Source organism: Zosterops lateralis, assembly GCF_965231275.1.
Source record: "Zosterops lateralis genome assembly, chromosome: 2".
In the NCBI taxonomy this organism is placed as follows: Eukaryota; Metazoa; Chordata; class Aves; order Passeriformes; family Zosteropidae; genus Zosterops; species Zosterops lateralis.
The window spans coordinates 25153555-25167114 of record NC_139763.1 but is presented as its reverse complement, the minus strand read 5'-3'; the positions used below and the strand labels follow the sequence as shown (position 1 = coordinate 25167114).

General features: G+C 37.1%; 1 protein-coding gene across 2 annotated transcripts in view; it reads left to right on the top strand.

The window, feature by feature from the left end:
• Positions 1–13560, top strand: part of COL4A1 (collagen type IV alpha 1 chain) — a 120928-nt gene that overhangs the window by 93270 nt on the left and 14098 nt on the right. The window contains exons 32-43 of one of the 2 annotated variants that reach the window (XM_083855133.1): positions 69–236; positions 786–875; positions 1438–1587; positions 4318–4416; positions 4508–4597; positions 5419–5558; positions 6428–6554; positions 6658–6738; positions 7480–7578; positions 8085–8135; positions 10021–10206; positions 10816–10949. In XM_083855133.1, coding sequence (XP_083711259.1) covers positions 69–236; positions 786–875; positions 1438–1587; positions 4318–4416; positions 4508–4597; positions 5419–5558; positions 6428–6554; positions 6658–6738; positions 7480–7578; positions 8085–8135; positions 10021–10206; positions 10816–10949 — 1415 coding nt within the window. Of the gene's footprint in view, positions 1–68; positions 237–785; positions 876–1437; positions 1588–4317; positions 4417–4507; positions 4598–5418; positions 5559–6427; positions 6559–6657; positions 6739–7479; positions 7579–8084; positions 8136–10020; positions 10207–10815; positions 10950–13560 lie in introns of both variants that reach the window. The other variant, XM_083855134.1, reaches the window with a different exon arrangement.

Sequence of the window (13560 nt, the reverse complement as noted above, 5' to 3'; positions counted from 1 at the left end):
GATATGCTTATTAATGGTTTTCCTTGTTTTTCGTTACGGACTAATCCTGTATCTTCTGTTTTTCCTAGGATTTCCTGGATTAAAAGGAGAAAGAGGCTTCCCTGGTGTCCCAGGTCTAGATATGCCAGGACCGAAAGGGGATAAAGGTAGCCCAGGCCAGCCTGGAGTCCCAGGCTCTGTGGGGTTACCTGGCCTGCCAGGTCCACAGGGGACTGTTGGACTGAGAGGACCATCAGGTAAACACCTTGTCCCTCAGAAATCAGCATCTTTGACAACTATTTTATTAAGTTGTGATAGCACACCCTTTCACTCGGTTAGGAATGGATTGATCAAAGTGCCCAAGCTTGGGAAAAGGTATGGACTGATGTCAGTAAAGCAGCTCTGTGCATGTGTAACTGAACTGCTGCTCAAGTCCTTTCATGGATCTAATCCAGCAGGTTGAAGGAACTAGCCTTTCTCTCATAATACTGAAAGGGGGTTATTCTGCACAGTTGTAATGACAGAGTATGGTTTTAATAAAACCTTTGTTAATGACAGCATTGTTTGCTGTAAGAGGAAGTTTTAAGAATTTGTCAAGGACCCGTTAAAAACTGTTTTCCTCTGGTTTTCATAATACTGTTTTTACTGTTTTCTCTATTGGGCTGTTTTAGTTTAATCATTTCTTTGTCCCATTTTTCCTTAAGTAGTGCAATTCCTAATATGATAGGCAGTAAATAATTCTGTTTCTTGTACTTCTTTACACTGCTTGCTTCATTTTTTAATTCACTTTTCTCCTTTGGCTTCAGGACCCAAAGGAGAAATGGGAGTTATGGGAACTCCTGGATTGCCAGGAACTCCTGGACCAGTTGGAGATCGAGGGTTACCTGGTGAAAAAGGTAAGAGAAAGATTTTCTCAAAAAAAAAATTGTAAATCCCACTTCTTCCCCAACAGAAGTTGGGAAATAACCAAAGATAAGGGGTACACTTGACCTAAGGAATGGTTTATGTCAAGTAACTTTCCCTCTAAGTTAGAAATAGTGTAAAAGGCTAGGAGCAGTCATGTGTTTGGGCACCAAAACATGATTTTTGATCCATTCTTCAACAACATAAGGATTTGCTAGGTATGGGGCTGCCACAGGTAATACTCCAAGAAAAATACACTATTTGAAATTATTAAAAGCCAACAGGAAGGTCTTAATTAAAAGCCTCAGATAATGCTCTGTATTATTGCCAAACTCCTGTCCGTATTGTTTCAAGAGTCTAAAACTAATGGGAAAAACATGTCGACTTTCTGATAGAGCTATTGTGAAGTATAAAAAAAATTCATAAAAGCTGTTCCAGAACATGGTATTTGGTGCTCAGAATCTAAATAAATAGCTAATTTAGTTTGTTATTGTCTACTAAATATTTTTCAAAGTTTTATATGCCCCTATAACATTCAGTGCTGTCTCTTCATAGGTAGCCCAGGTTTCAAAGGTGTAATTGGACCACAGGGTGATCCTGGTGTTAAGGGAGATAAAGGTGAAGCTGGTCTCCCCGGAAAACCTGGAACATTAGACATGGATATGGTTAGCCTCAAAGGCCAGAAGGGAGATCAAGGAGAAAAAGGTAACTTTGTTCTCTAACTGTGAATAACTGGAATTAACACTCATATACTACCAAGCAAGCAGCACTATTTTGAATTTAATTTTGTATTAGTTTTAGGCAGCAGTTTTTCAAATGAAATTAAAGCGCTTCACACAGCAAATACAGATATTTTTCTGCTGTTTTTCAATTCTATAGAAAGAAAGATTTATCACAGAACAAAAGGGTTTTGGTTGAATAGGAGAGGTTCAATTTGTCCTTTTATAATTGATTTTATCTTTTTAATCAGAAGAGTCTCTGAAAAGATAATCTAAAAGTAAAAGCCTAGATCTTTACAGAAGGGAAAAAGTATCTTTCATGTAAAACATGTAGTTGTGGCCATGAAGATCAACTGATAGTGTAATAAAAAAGGTGAGCAGCTGTTTTTTTTTAACCTGTGTTTCTTTGTGACCTGAAGAAAATTCAAGAAAGATATGCCTTTATGCTATTGATCCCAACAGATCAGCCTATGTCAGTTTAGAAACATTTGGAAGTATGCAGGAGAAAGGCAATCAGTTTTCTGTTTAGAAACTTCATGGTTATAGATTTGTTAGCTTTTTTAGATAATACATTCTTCTTAAATTTTTAGTTTTATTGCTAATTGATAAATTAGTTTTTGAAATAATTTTCTCTCCTGTATTTCTTGTTAAAGAAAAAAATAATGTATATTTTGCATATTTTTAATATTTGTTCTTATTATAAATTACTTCTTATTTAAACAAAAAGTTTTTAATAAGTGGTAATTATTTTTGTTAAAATAGAAGTGTAGAGCTTAGAAGGAAGCTAATGAGATCTTGTGGTCTTTAATTTCCATCAACCAAATCCTTCAGGCTTTAATAGTGTATCATGTTTTCTGAAACAATTATCATTCTTTTTACACTTTCTGATTTCTCCCCAATTTGGCTGCATCCTTGTTGGAATGCACATTGCTGAAACAAGCAAAGTAATTAGGCCTGGCTAGAATGAAATTTCCCTTTCTTGAAACAACAGCTGACTGAGTTAGTGATTAGCTATAATTCTTAGTCCCATAGTTCTGGACTACTGCTTGTGTAATGTTTTTTCATTTTGTATGCATGTTTTTGACCTCTTATCACGCACGTGGTGCATTACACTTCTTGATTTTCACTGTGATGATTTTCAAGCTTCACTCCAACTCTTCAAAAACCTTCTCTAGTCTCATCTTGTCCTCTTTTTGGGCCTTTCCTTCATCACTGTATTCCAGGGCAGACTCCTTTCCAGTTTGACAGTGATTCATTAATAACTATACTATGTTGTATTTGAACTGTGGAAACAGGAGAATACCCCAGTCTTAGCTACCTCTTATCTCCATGTCCTGGCTAATTGTCAGAAGGAGATCTGGGCTCACGTGTTCTGGTTGGGTCTCAGAGAAACCTGGGCATGTGGGTAAGTAGTGCCTTGCAGCTTGGGCAGCCAGGGGAGGGCGTGAGCAAGTGTGGAGTCCAAGTGCCCTTCAGCTGAGATGCATCTTCTGAGAGTACTTCTAATGAAGCTCCCAGCCTATAAAGATTTCATCTAGTTTATTTTTTCTCATTTGTTTCTAATGTTGTTACATACAGTGGTATGTGAAGTCTTAAAACCACATAGGTTGTTTCCTATTCACTATTTCCTTATCTGCTACTGGCATATAGGATGATTAATTTTATTTTGTTTCAAGAAATCTAAATTAGGCACACTCATTACATGCAAATAAAGAAGTCTTTGCCAAGAAATTCAAGTGGTAAATTTCTTTGGTTTCTAATTTACTAATCTCTCCAGCAGTAACAATACATGCTTTGCAAATATCTATGCTCTACCTTTTCCTGACCGCACACAGTCTACAGATTGGCCTGGCTCACACAGCCTGGAAGAGTAGGTTCCAAACAGATTCCAGCCTGCAAATTTCTGCTTTTCCCACATCCTCTTGATCCAAAAGATACTTAGTACCAGCAGAGAAAAATAATTTAGTTATATTCGATAACTTCACTGATCTTTTGGCTGCCTTTATTCTTATAGACATGAATATTACAGTATGTTTTTAGAAACTTCCAAAATACAAACTCTGCAGGAAACACATAAAATTTTGATGGCATATTATCAGTGATGCTTAATGAAAAATTTTGAGTTTGGACATCTTGAAATGGTTTTAATAAAAGCTGCTTACTTAAAAGCGTTCAGTGACTTACCTTCAGTAACCTGTTGTCCTGCAGCTCTATGCAACACCAACAGAATTGTTTATGGCCAAAAAGCATGGACATAAATTTGGAGAAGGGGCACATACAGAGTAAGAGATCAAGCCTTCTGAAGGTGCTTTTAATATTGAATGGAGCAGGGAAAACAGCAAATTTCTGGCTGTTTACTAATTGTTCACATGTGCCTTTTTAGAGAGCTGAACAGTCAAATCAATAATTTCTGTTAACACCTGTCAACCACTTTTCAAATAACTCATTAATCTAACTCAAACACACATTCATTTCAATTTCTTTTATAGATATAACTTGCTTTGTAATTTGCACAGACACCCATAAAATTGCAATAGTTTTCAGCCTTTCCTCAGTATTGGTTCAATGTTTGGAAAGTTGTGTTTTACTCAGCCATTTCCTTGTTCAGCAGAGAGAAGCAGCAATGATCAACATTAACTAGAAGGATTATTATATGTTTATTACAGTAAATTGTAATAAAACTTATCTAACGGTGAGTTGTTTTTTTGGTGTCCAGGGGACCATGGAGCAACAGGAGAAAAAGGGCTACGTGGGGATTACGGAGAACCAGGAATTCCAGGGAGAGATGGCGAACCTGGTACTCCAGGACAACCAGGTATGTGTGAAACTAACAGCAGACAGTCTGTTTGTCAGGAATTTTAAACCTTGTTAATGAATGAGATTCTTAACTTCTCTGTTCTCCATAGGACCAAAAGGTGATCAAGGCCCACCAGGTTTCCCAGGGGATCCAGGAGTTCCAGGACAAAAAGGATCGGTTGGTGAAATGGGTTTGCCAGGTACTGATTGCTAGGAATTTCTTCTTATATCTTCCTCAAGTTAATATAGAGCATTATGAGAAACCTGTATGGAGTATCTGTTGGTATAGATCTACTAAACAATTTCACTGTTTGCAGTGACTGAATGTTAGGCTTTTGGGACATTGCTTTTCAATCCTATTGTGATATACAAATAATAGGATGGTCTCCTAAATTTATATGTGCAAATCATTTAGCTGGATGTTTAGGTTTTCTGTATTTGTTTCAGGCAGGCAGTTTTTTGAGTGGTGCCTGTTTGTCTGTCTCTGATAGTCTGTGAACTGCATTAAGCTTCTTGTATATTTTCCCCCTTCTAAAAGGTTTGGTGAGTTGCTGTGTACTGAGTCAATTATGAATTGTAGGGGTCTGGGAATAGTGTTTTTGGGGAACAAGAAGAACATGTAACTCACCATGAAAACTTTGGGTCTCCATTGGGATGGCCTTGTGTCTAGCATATTTAGGAAATCAAACATGAAAGTCTGAAATGGTAAATGAAGGCAGAAAAAATATGCTGCAGAAGAGTCACTTTGTCACTGTAGTACTATTAGAAATTATTAAAATAAAAATAACATTTTATTCAGTTCATATTTTTAGCAAGATCTTTGTTTACTCTGAATCCAAGTTTATGAGCATCTCCTGTGAGGTTATCATCCTATAAAAAGTCCCATTTAGAGAGTGAATCTCAAAAGAAAATTTACTTATTTTTATAGCTCTGAATAGCTAAGGCAATGCTGAAACATCACTGTCAACACTGCTAGGGGACACTGCTTTTGATGTGCCCATTTTTCCCTTCCCTTTACTAGGAACACCTGGAGAAAAGGGTCTTCCTGGAGTACCAGGTTCACCAGGCACACCAGGGTTCCCTGGGCAAAAAGGTGAAAAAGGAGACAAAGGAGCACCAGGTTTTCCTGGAATTGGCTTTCCAGGGGCTCCTGGTGAGAAGGTATTTATACCCCTAAAAATTTGGATATCTCTACCAAGCACTTGAAAAGATGCTGTTGACCTCTAAGCTGTTTTGTTATATTTTCTATTATGCTATTCTAACTGCCTTATGAAAAAGTTGAAGGGTGTGCATATGTACAGCTTTAGAAGCATTTTGTTTGATGGAACCAATATCTCCAGAGTTCTTTTTTATTATCTCTGCTCAAAACAGGCCAGTTCACAACACTAGAAATGTAGGGAAGGGGAATAACTTTAAAAAATACTAAGTCAATAATGCAAAAAGGGCATTTCAAGAAAAGGGCAAATAATCACATTAAAATAATGTTACTGTACTTTTACAAAGATACTATACAGTGCTCAGATACTACTGAAAAGTGAACTGTATTAAAACTGTCTGTAAAGTTTAATTTAATCTCTAATAGTATCTAATAGGATTCTCATTTGTTTCATATTCCTTTTCCTAGCTGTAAAGTGACAGTTATCATGAATTTATAAGTAAAAATGTTAAAAATAATAGCTGCTAATCTGGTAGCAGACTTACTGAGGGCTCAATAAAAGACTTTTTTTGTAAGATGATGAAGTGTATTAAGTAAGTTAAGAGGCTAATTTTGAAAGGACTTTGTATAACCATCCTAAAAATGCATAGAAAGCTTTTCCATTTGTAGGTATTAAAGCAATTGCTAGATTAGTTAAAAACTCTGATAGTGGAATTTAACACCAAATTTAATCCTAAATTACATTGTGTAGGAGTGGAAAAACAATGGAATTCTTTAAAAGTTAGATGGATAAGAGGGGTGACATCTACCACTGCATACAGAAAAAACTGTTTCTGAATTAATGTCTGGATTTTATGTGTGCTGCTTCTTCTAGGGAGAACCAGGAAGAACGGGTAGTCCAGGTTTATCTGGAGATAAGGGTGAAAAGGGTAGTGCAGGAATTCCTGGAATGCCAGGTGCCCCAGGTCCCAAAGGATCCCCTGGCATGGCAGGATTTCCAGGCAAGTATTCATTCTCTTATAAAACAGAAACTGCAGTGAAAATTTGAAGTAAAAATTATATCAAATATCATACATGGAAACACTTTCTTCTTCCTTTCTTTAGGAAGCCCTGGCCGCCATGGAGACAAGGGTGAAAAAGGACTTCCTGGCTTAAGTGGGATTCCAGGTTTAAAAGGAGAACCAGGTAAAAAAGAAATATGAACCACCAAAGAACACTTAAAATATTCTTCATCTCCAGGCAGTGGCTAAAACAAAATCCTTTGCATTCTGAATAAATTTTGGCTCAGATATTTCACAGTGCATTTGTTCGTTTCATAAGCAAAAAAGACATTGCTGTTTCCTAGGTAAATCTGAGTCAGTGTAGTGCGGGGCTCATATTTCTTTTGCACTGTTAGAGGAATAGATTTTACCACCTTCCACAAGACTGGTTGTTGTTACAGCCATTACTTCTGTTGTTTCTGAGTTAATTTAAAAACAATTCAATTGATCTTTATGCCCAAACCTGAATCACAACATTAGCATCATTTCACAGCTGTTAGGAAGGAAACAGAATATGGAGGAAAGTAAATCCATTGCTGTTCTGATTTTTGTTCATACATTTTTGATCTTGGAGTCTTCTGTTCTCAGTTTTTTGGTGCAGGACACACCATCTTACAGGACAATTGACTGTGCTGTTCACAAGTCTTTGCTGGAGTTCCTGCACTCTAAACTCACTGAGATTCATGATAATTAGCTGTATCAGTCTTTAATACTTGAGCCCTGTCTCAGACTAATTTAATTTTACTGAAGTAAACTCAGTGAAAAGTCACACTGAAGTCATCATGCAATATTTGCTTGATCTCTGTGGGAGCAAAAGGAAAAGTAAAGTTTTTCTTGAGAGAAAAAAAAAGTGTCATAGTTAAAATGAAAATGTCTGGTTTTTCAGGTGAACCTGGTGTTCCGGGTCCTGCTGGTGCCATTGGTCAGAAGGGTGAACCAGGCTATGATGGGATTCCAGGTGCAGCTGGTGCAAAGGGTGAACAAGGTACTGTGACTGTCATCTTCAGTTCCCATGGTGTGAAAATGCACAGACACAGGCTGCACAAGGGTAGCTGGGAGAAGTGTGTGCTGGTTTAAGTCCTTTGGATGAAACCTTAGAAAATACAGTCAGTATTGGTGTCTTATGATCATCCAGCATTGCAGTGTGATCATTTAGATGAGCAACTGTGTTTAATCAATGTAATCGTGAAAGAATTTCTTTCACAAAAGCTGTTAATACTCTAAAGAATTGTGTTTTGGAATTAATTTCAGCCTGCAACTTAGCTGTGAAATAGTGGAGCAGCCTTGCCTTTTCTTCGGGTAGGGTTTTCAGTCATACAGGACCCATTGTGCTAAATACAATACCAGTACATAACAGAATGGCCTCTGCCTGAAGAACTTTTGCATAAGCCATTTATTTGGAGTTTTTATTTGCATAATAGAGTTTTATTTATTACAGCTTAAATGTAAGTACTTTCCCACTTCTCATTTTTTGCTGTCTCTGTACTGCAGGTCTTCCAGGTAGAGGACTTCCAGGATTTCCCGGTGCAAAGGGAGATAAAGGTAAAACACTTATTTAAACAATTCTAAACCTCCTTACCAGCATACTATAACCATAATTCTGTAATGCAGACATACTTTCTACTTCATTTTTTTTGCATCCTATGCCTTCTCAGAGCAGGCAGAAGCTCTGAGAGGTTCAAATACTGATTTCTGTTACAGTGGCAACATCTTGGAGTTAGATATACCCTAAAATAGGTAATTATTCATAGTGTGGAATTTACTGCAAGTGGTGTGATGAGGTAATATAAATAACTCCTGTATTTGTGTGCTGTGCCTTTGACTCCAAGTGTTTTGGTTTTCCTACTAATTTTGCAAGAATCAAAATTTAGTGAGGCTCTGTGCACCAGACAGCTGTAGGTATTGGTTTTGTGGCCAGGATACTGCAGTAATTTTTTTGCCTGAATCTGTTTTGTAGCCCAGATGTATTAATTGCTAAAATAGTTATTTACTATTGCTCAGTAGAGCATGTCTAAGCTATGCACAGGAGCATGGTGCAGAGATGCAAAAGATGGCAGAGTCCTGATGAGATCTCACTGAAAATTTTTATTGCCTGAGCTCAGGACTTGATAGCTTGGGTACAGCCACATGACTATGACAATTCAAGTACCTTTATGTTCTTTGGAAAGTGTGCCACTACGCTGTACTCTGAGAATGGTTTGATTGGCTTGAGTCAGTGCTTGTTCAAGGTGTCTATGAGTAATGCACCATGCTCCATTTTAGGAAATAAGTATATCCTAGACACTTGGCTGCAACAGATACAGAAGTAAATAAATGTGAAACTGCTGTTGATAATGGAAATTGTGTATAATGGCGGAATTTTCAATTTTAACCATCTGGAAAACACAAACAATTCAGCTGGTCCATAAATGAAATTAACGTGACATGGCAGATTTCGAAGAGTTTACACAGCTTTAAATATCAATGCCCTACCTCACTCATTCATTCCATTAATACAGAAAACTTGTCTGGACAATCCAGAGTGATAACCCAGGATTTTAGAATATCTTTTATTTACCAACTTAGACTAATTAACAGTCATTAACTACTGCAAAAGCCCTAATGTTAGAGAACTTAATAAATTAAGCAGATTTTCTAATAGCTTCATAGCTTGGTAGGCATACAGACCACTGGATTATGAGAACACTTCTGTCACCTTTCCCATTTCATCAGCTCAGCTCATTTTAAAGTATCTGGGTTTAGAGTAAATACATATTCTATTTACATAATTTGTGTTCCATATGTATTGTAGTTCTAAAGAAACAAGTCCAGGTTTTAAAAATCGTGTTCAGATCAGGCAGAGAGCCAGGGATAGTGTTCTCTATAAACTTTGTTTCTCTTATTATTGTACTTGTACCAGTTACTTTATATTCTTTTGCTCAATCTAAAATTAGATTGAATTGCAATTGTTAACTATTTGTTCAAGCCTGAAAGTAAGTACAAGGGGTCTAAATCTAGATCTTTGTAAAAAAATATTCCATTTTTCTCCAGGAGCAAGACCTTTTGTGCTTAGACAAGCACAATAACCATTACTTGACTATGACAATAATAATAATAATTGCTGAGGAGTAGGGGTTTGCGGGCTTTATCATTTTTGTGTAAGAAGTGGTATAGGGATGCTGCATGTTAATTTATTTTAAGAGTGACTAAAAATAGCCCAGTGATGGGTTTAGATATGAAAAGTTATGTCAGTCAAATTACTTTCCTTATGTTTTATGTCAAAGAATGATACAGTTTTCCCAAAGTTTTGCATTTTTATAGAAATGTATAAAGTTGAGGTTAGTGTTTTCAAAAAGAATAAAGCTTACTATGAGTGGATAATAAGGCAGAAGTTTTAGTGATTGTGATCTTCTCTCTAATCCTGTTCTGTGGTTGTTTCAAATCTTAGGTGCAAAAGGTGAAGTGGGTTTTCCAGGATCCCCAGGAAGTCCAGGGATTCCAGGGCTGAAAGGGGAACCAGGATATGCAGGTCCACCAGGTCCTAAGGGGAACCAGGGTCTTCCTGGACTACCAGGAAGTGCAATTGAAGGCCCTAAAGGAGACAGAGGACCCCAAGGCCAACCTGGTCTTCCAGGTAATTCTTTATCTTTAGTATTAAAGTATTGCTGTTCATTGAGGCTCAGCTAATTAATTAATTAATAATACAATCAATATTGCATGTCTTTGTTTATTCACAGGCAGTTTTGGCAGTATGTCCTAGAACAGGCTGATTTTATGTCCTCAAGCAGTTGGCTTTGTGTTGAGAAGCTTGCCTCCCATTTCCATGTTTCCCTATGGACTTTATTTACTGTTTTGAAGCATTTGAGGCTAGATGTTCCTATGTCCTGGAGGGTTAATGTGTTTAAAAATGACCCAGCTTGGCCTTTCCATGGCAGTGGCCTCTGCTAGAGGCTAAGGAGGAGAGTGGAGAAGAGCTACAAAATATTTTAGCATGTTTATGCCTGAGAATGGACTGTCTGCATGTTCTTGTGGGAAATGTGGAAAACTCCCTCTATTTTCAATCAGTCACGGGACAAGAAATGATTAGATGAGGAGTCTCCCTGCAACAGATTCTCCTACATATTTTCTCGAAATGTTACAACAGTTATTTTGGTTCTGTCCATCTGTAGACCCTGTTTGCCCTCCATCAGACACTGCTGTAAACCAATTCTGCTATTAAATACTCTTTTCTTCTGGTTTTTAGGTTTACCTGGTCCAACAGGGCCACCAGGACCTCCAGGTCTGAAAGGGGCCAAAGGAGAGCAGGGGAGCAATGGCTGGCCAGGGACTCCTGGGGGTCCAGGAATGAAAGGTGATCCAGGTTTCCAAGGACTGCCAGTAAGTTACTTTCAGTACACTCCAGATTTGCTGAAAGCTGTTCTTGTAATTAATGGATATATTAATCATACAAGTTCTTGCTCAAAATAATGATATTTTATGCTCAAAATGCCTTTGGACTCACTGCTGATGATGTAAAGTCAGTTTGAAAGCATTTCAGTGCTCTCCTTGGAAAGGCTGCCCCAGTGAGCTAATGAACTTATTAGAAATTTATAGATAGTAAGTGGTAACATACAACACCCAAAATATAATTTACAGTGTTTTAACAGTACAGGATGGCTGAAGCACATCCATAAATCCAGTAAATGCATTAGTAGTTAATTTTAAAGGTTGCATATTTCACGATAAATTGCCTTCTGAAAATACCTGAACTGTTTGCGTTTGTTATGAAAGCTTTCAAATAAAGTGTAGTTTCAGTACTGTTAATGATGAAGTGCTGCTGCTGATTTAGAACTACAAACAGGCAATACTATTAATATGTTTTTGTCATATATTATTCATTTTCCCTGGCCTAAAATAGTCCCTTTTTGGTATACTAGCGAGAATGAGGTAGAATAGTCACCAGAATAGCTGGTCTTCTATATTCTTTCTCAGAGTGTATGATCCCTTTTTCGACACTGAAAAATATGCTCTATTTTTTAACTTTTCATCTGCTACACTGAGAATGGAGATCATTTAGCCCAGAGTAGAAGGAGGCTCAGAGGGGGCCTTATCACTCTGTACAACTCCCTAAAAGGAGGCTGTAGACAGATGGGGCTCAGTCTCTTCTCCCAAGTAACAAGTGACAGGACGAGAAGAAATGGCCTCAAGTTATACCAGGGGAGTTTAGATTGGATAGTAGGAAAAATTTCTTCACTGAAAGGATGGTGAGGCATTGGAATGAGCTGCCCAGGGAAGTGGTGGAGTCACTATCCCTGAAACTGTGGGTATAACACTTTTCAGGGATAGTGACTATCCCTTCAAAAAATGTGTGGATATAGCAGTTAAGGGGTTTGGTTTAGTGGTGAACATGGATTAATGATTGATGAACATAATGGGTTAATGGTTGATGAACATAATGGGTTAATGGTTGGATTTGATGATCTTACAGGTATTTCCCAATCTTAATGATTCTATTAAAGGACAATAATAACAATAAAAATAATATTTATGGAAAAAAAAAGATGAGAAAATTCCTAGTGTACAAAGGGTAGAAAGACTCAGGAATCAGGTCCTGATATGAAATGCAAGACTTAAAAGTCTACTTTATTCCTGATAATGCAAAGATATAGTGCATCTTTTTCTGTATACGGGAGTCACTTCACAGAGACATTAAGGATTCTCTTCTATGTTCAGACCTTTTTATATTTGATACCATACTGTACCATACCATACCAGCCTTGAAGGTAGTAAAGTCCAACATAACACTCCAGTATATTTTCCCTAGTTTAATAATTTGCCCTACTTCTGCAGAGAGATAAATTTCTATACCCCAGGAAACTGTAAAGCTTTTCACTGGTTGATATACCAGTCTGAGACTGTTTGCTGAGAAAGAATGGGAAATGCCTAAGGATTTTGATTCCATGCCTTCAATCAGAAAAAATGTTTTACTCTCTTTGAGCCGTAATTCATAGTAGCGGATTGTTAACTCAGTGTGAAATGCTGCAGTGAGAGTGATAGTAAATATTAAGCTTCCTCTGGTGATACATACTAAGATGAATTTCTAATGTCTTCATCCTCCCCAATGTGATAGGCTGCTACCCTGACTATGGCTCAATTGCTCATACAGGTCTCCAGGTACATGGTTGCCTATATGAGAAGGGAGATTTTGTTGCAACATGAGTGACACAACCTCTCCAAAAATTGTATCCAACAAAAGTAAATGCAGAGATCATACTGTGAAATACAAATCTCATGTGGTTTTTTTTCCTGTTGATTTTAGTGTTGAAATGAGAGAAGAAACATTTTCCTGAAATAGTTTTGTTCTCTTTAGAACAGATAAAAAAAAAAATTGTTTACCAAGCTATATCTGATGAGAAAAAAAGTTTAAGAAATTCATACTGTTGTGGAAAACATATTTTGATGGAAAGCTTCCAATAAACTCCTCCTATAAATCTGTTTTTATAATTATAACCTAAAAATATATCTATATATATATTTAAATGCCCCCTCTTTTAATGTGTTTGACTCATAAGTGCCTTCTGAATGAAAGTTAGCCCTCCTGGTCTGGGCTTCAGATGTTCACATAATATGATACAAAAAGATAGCCATTTCTTTAAACAATCCTCCATACTGTGACTATGTGACTGGAGGAAACCAGGGAATCTTACTTCATTCATGCCTCCCTTAGCGCTCTTGAGGGTAGCATTTCTTTTGTTTAACTTTGGAGTCTTTGGAAGTTTAACTGTGGGCATCCATTTTTGAACTAGTCATCTCTTCTCCCTTTGTAATCAGTAGAAAGTATTAGATATTTGTCATTCTTCTCACCTTAAAATCACTCCTTTGTGTCTATGCTATCGGTCTGCAAATATGATGACTCCTACTGTTGATATTATTTTTTACTGGGTATTCAATTCACATCTCCAGCTTCTGGTTGGTAGGTTACTTAGCAAAGGGATTTTATTCCTTTCCT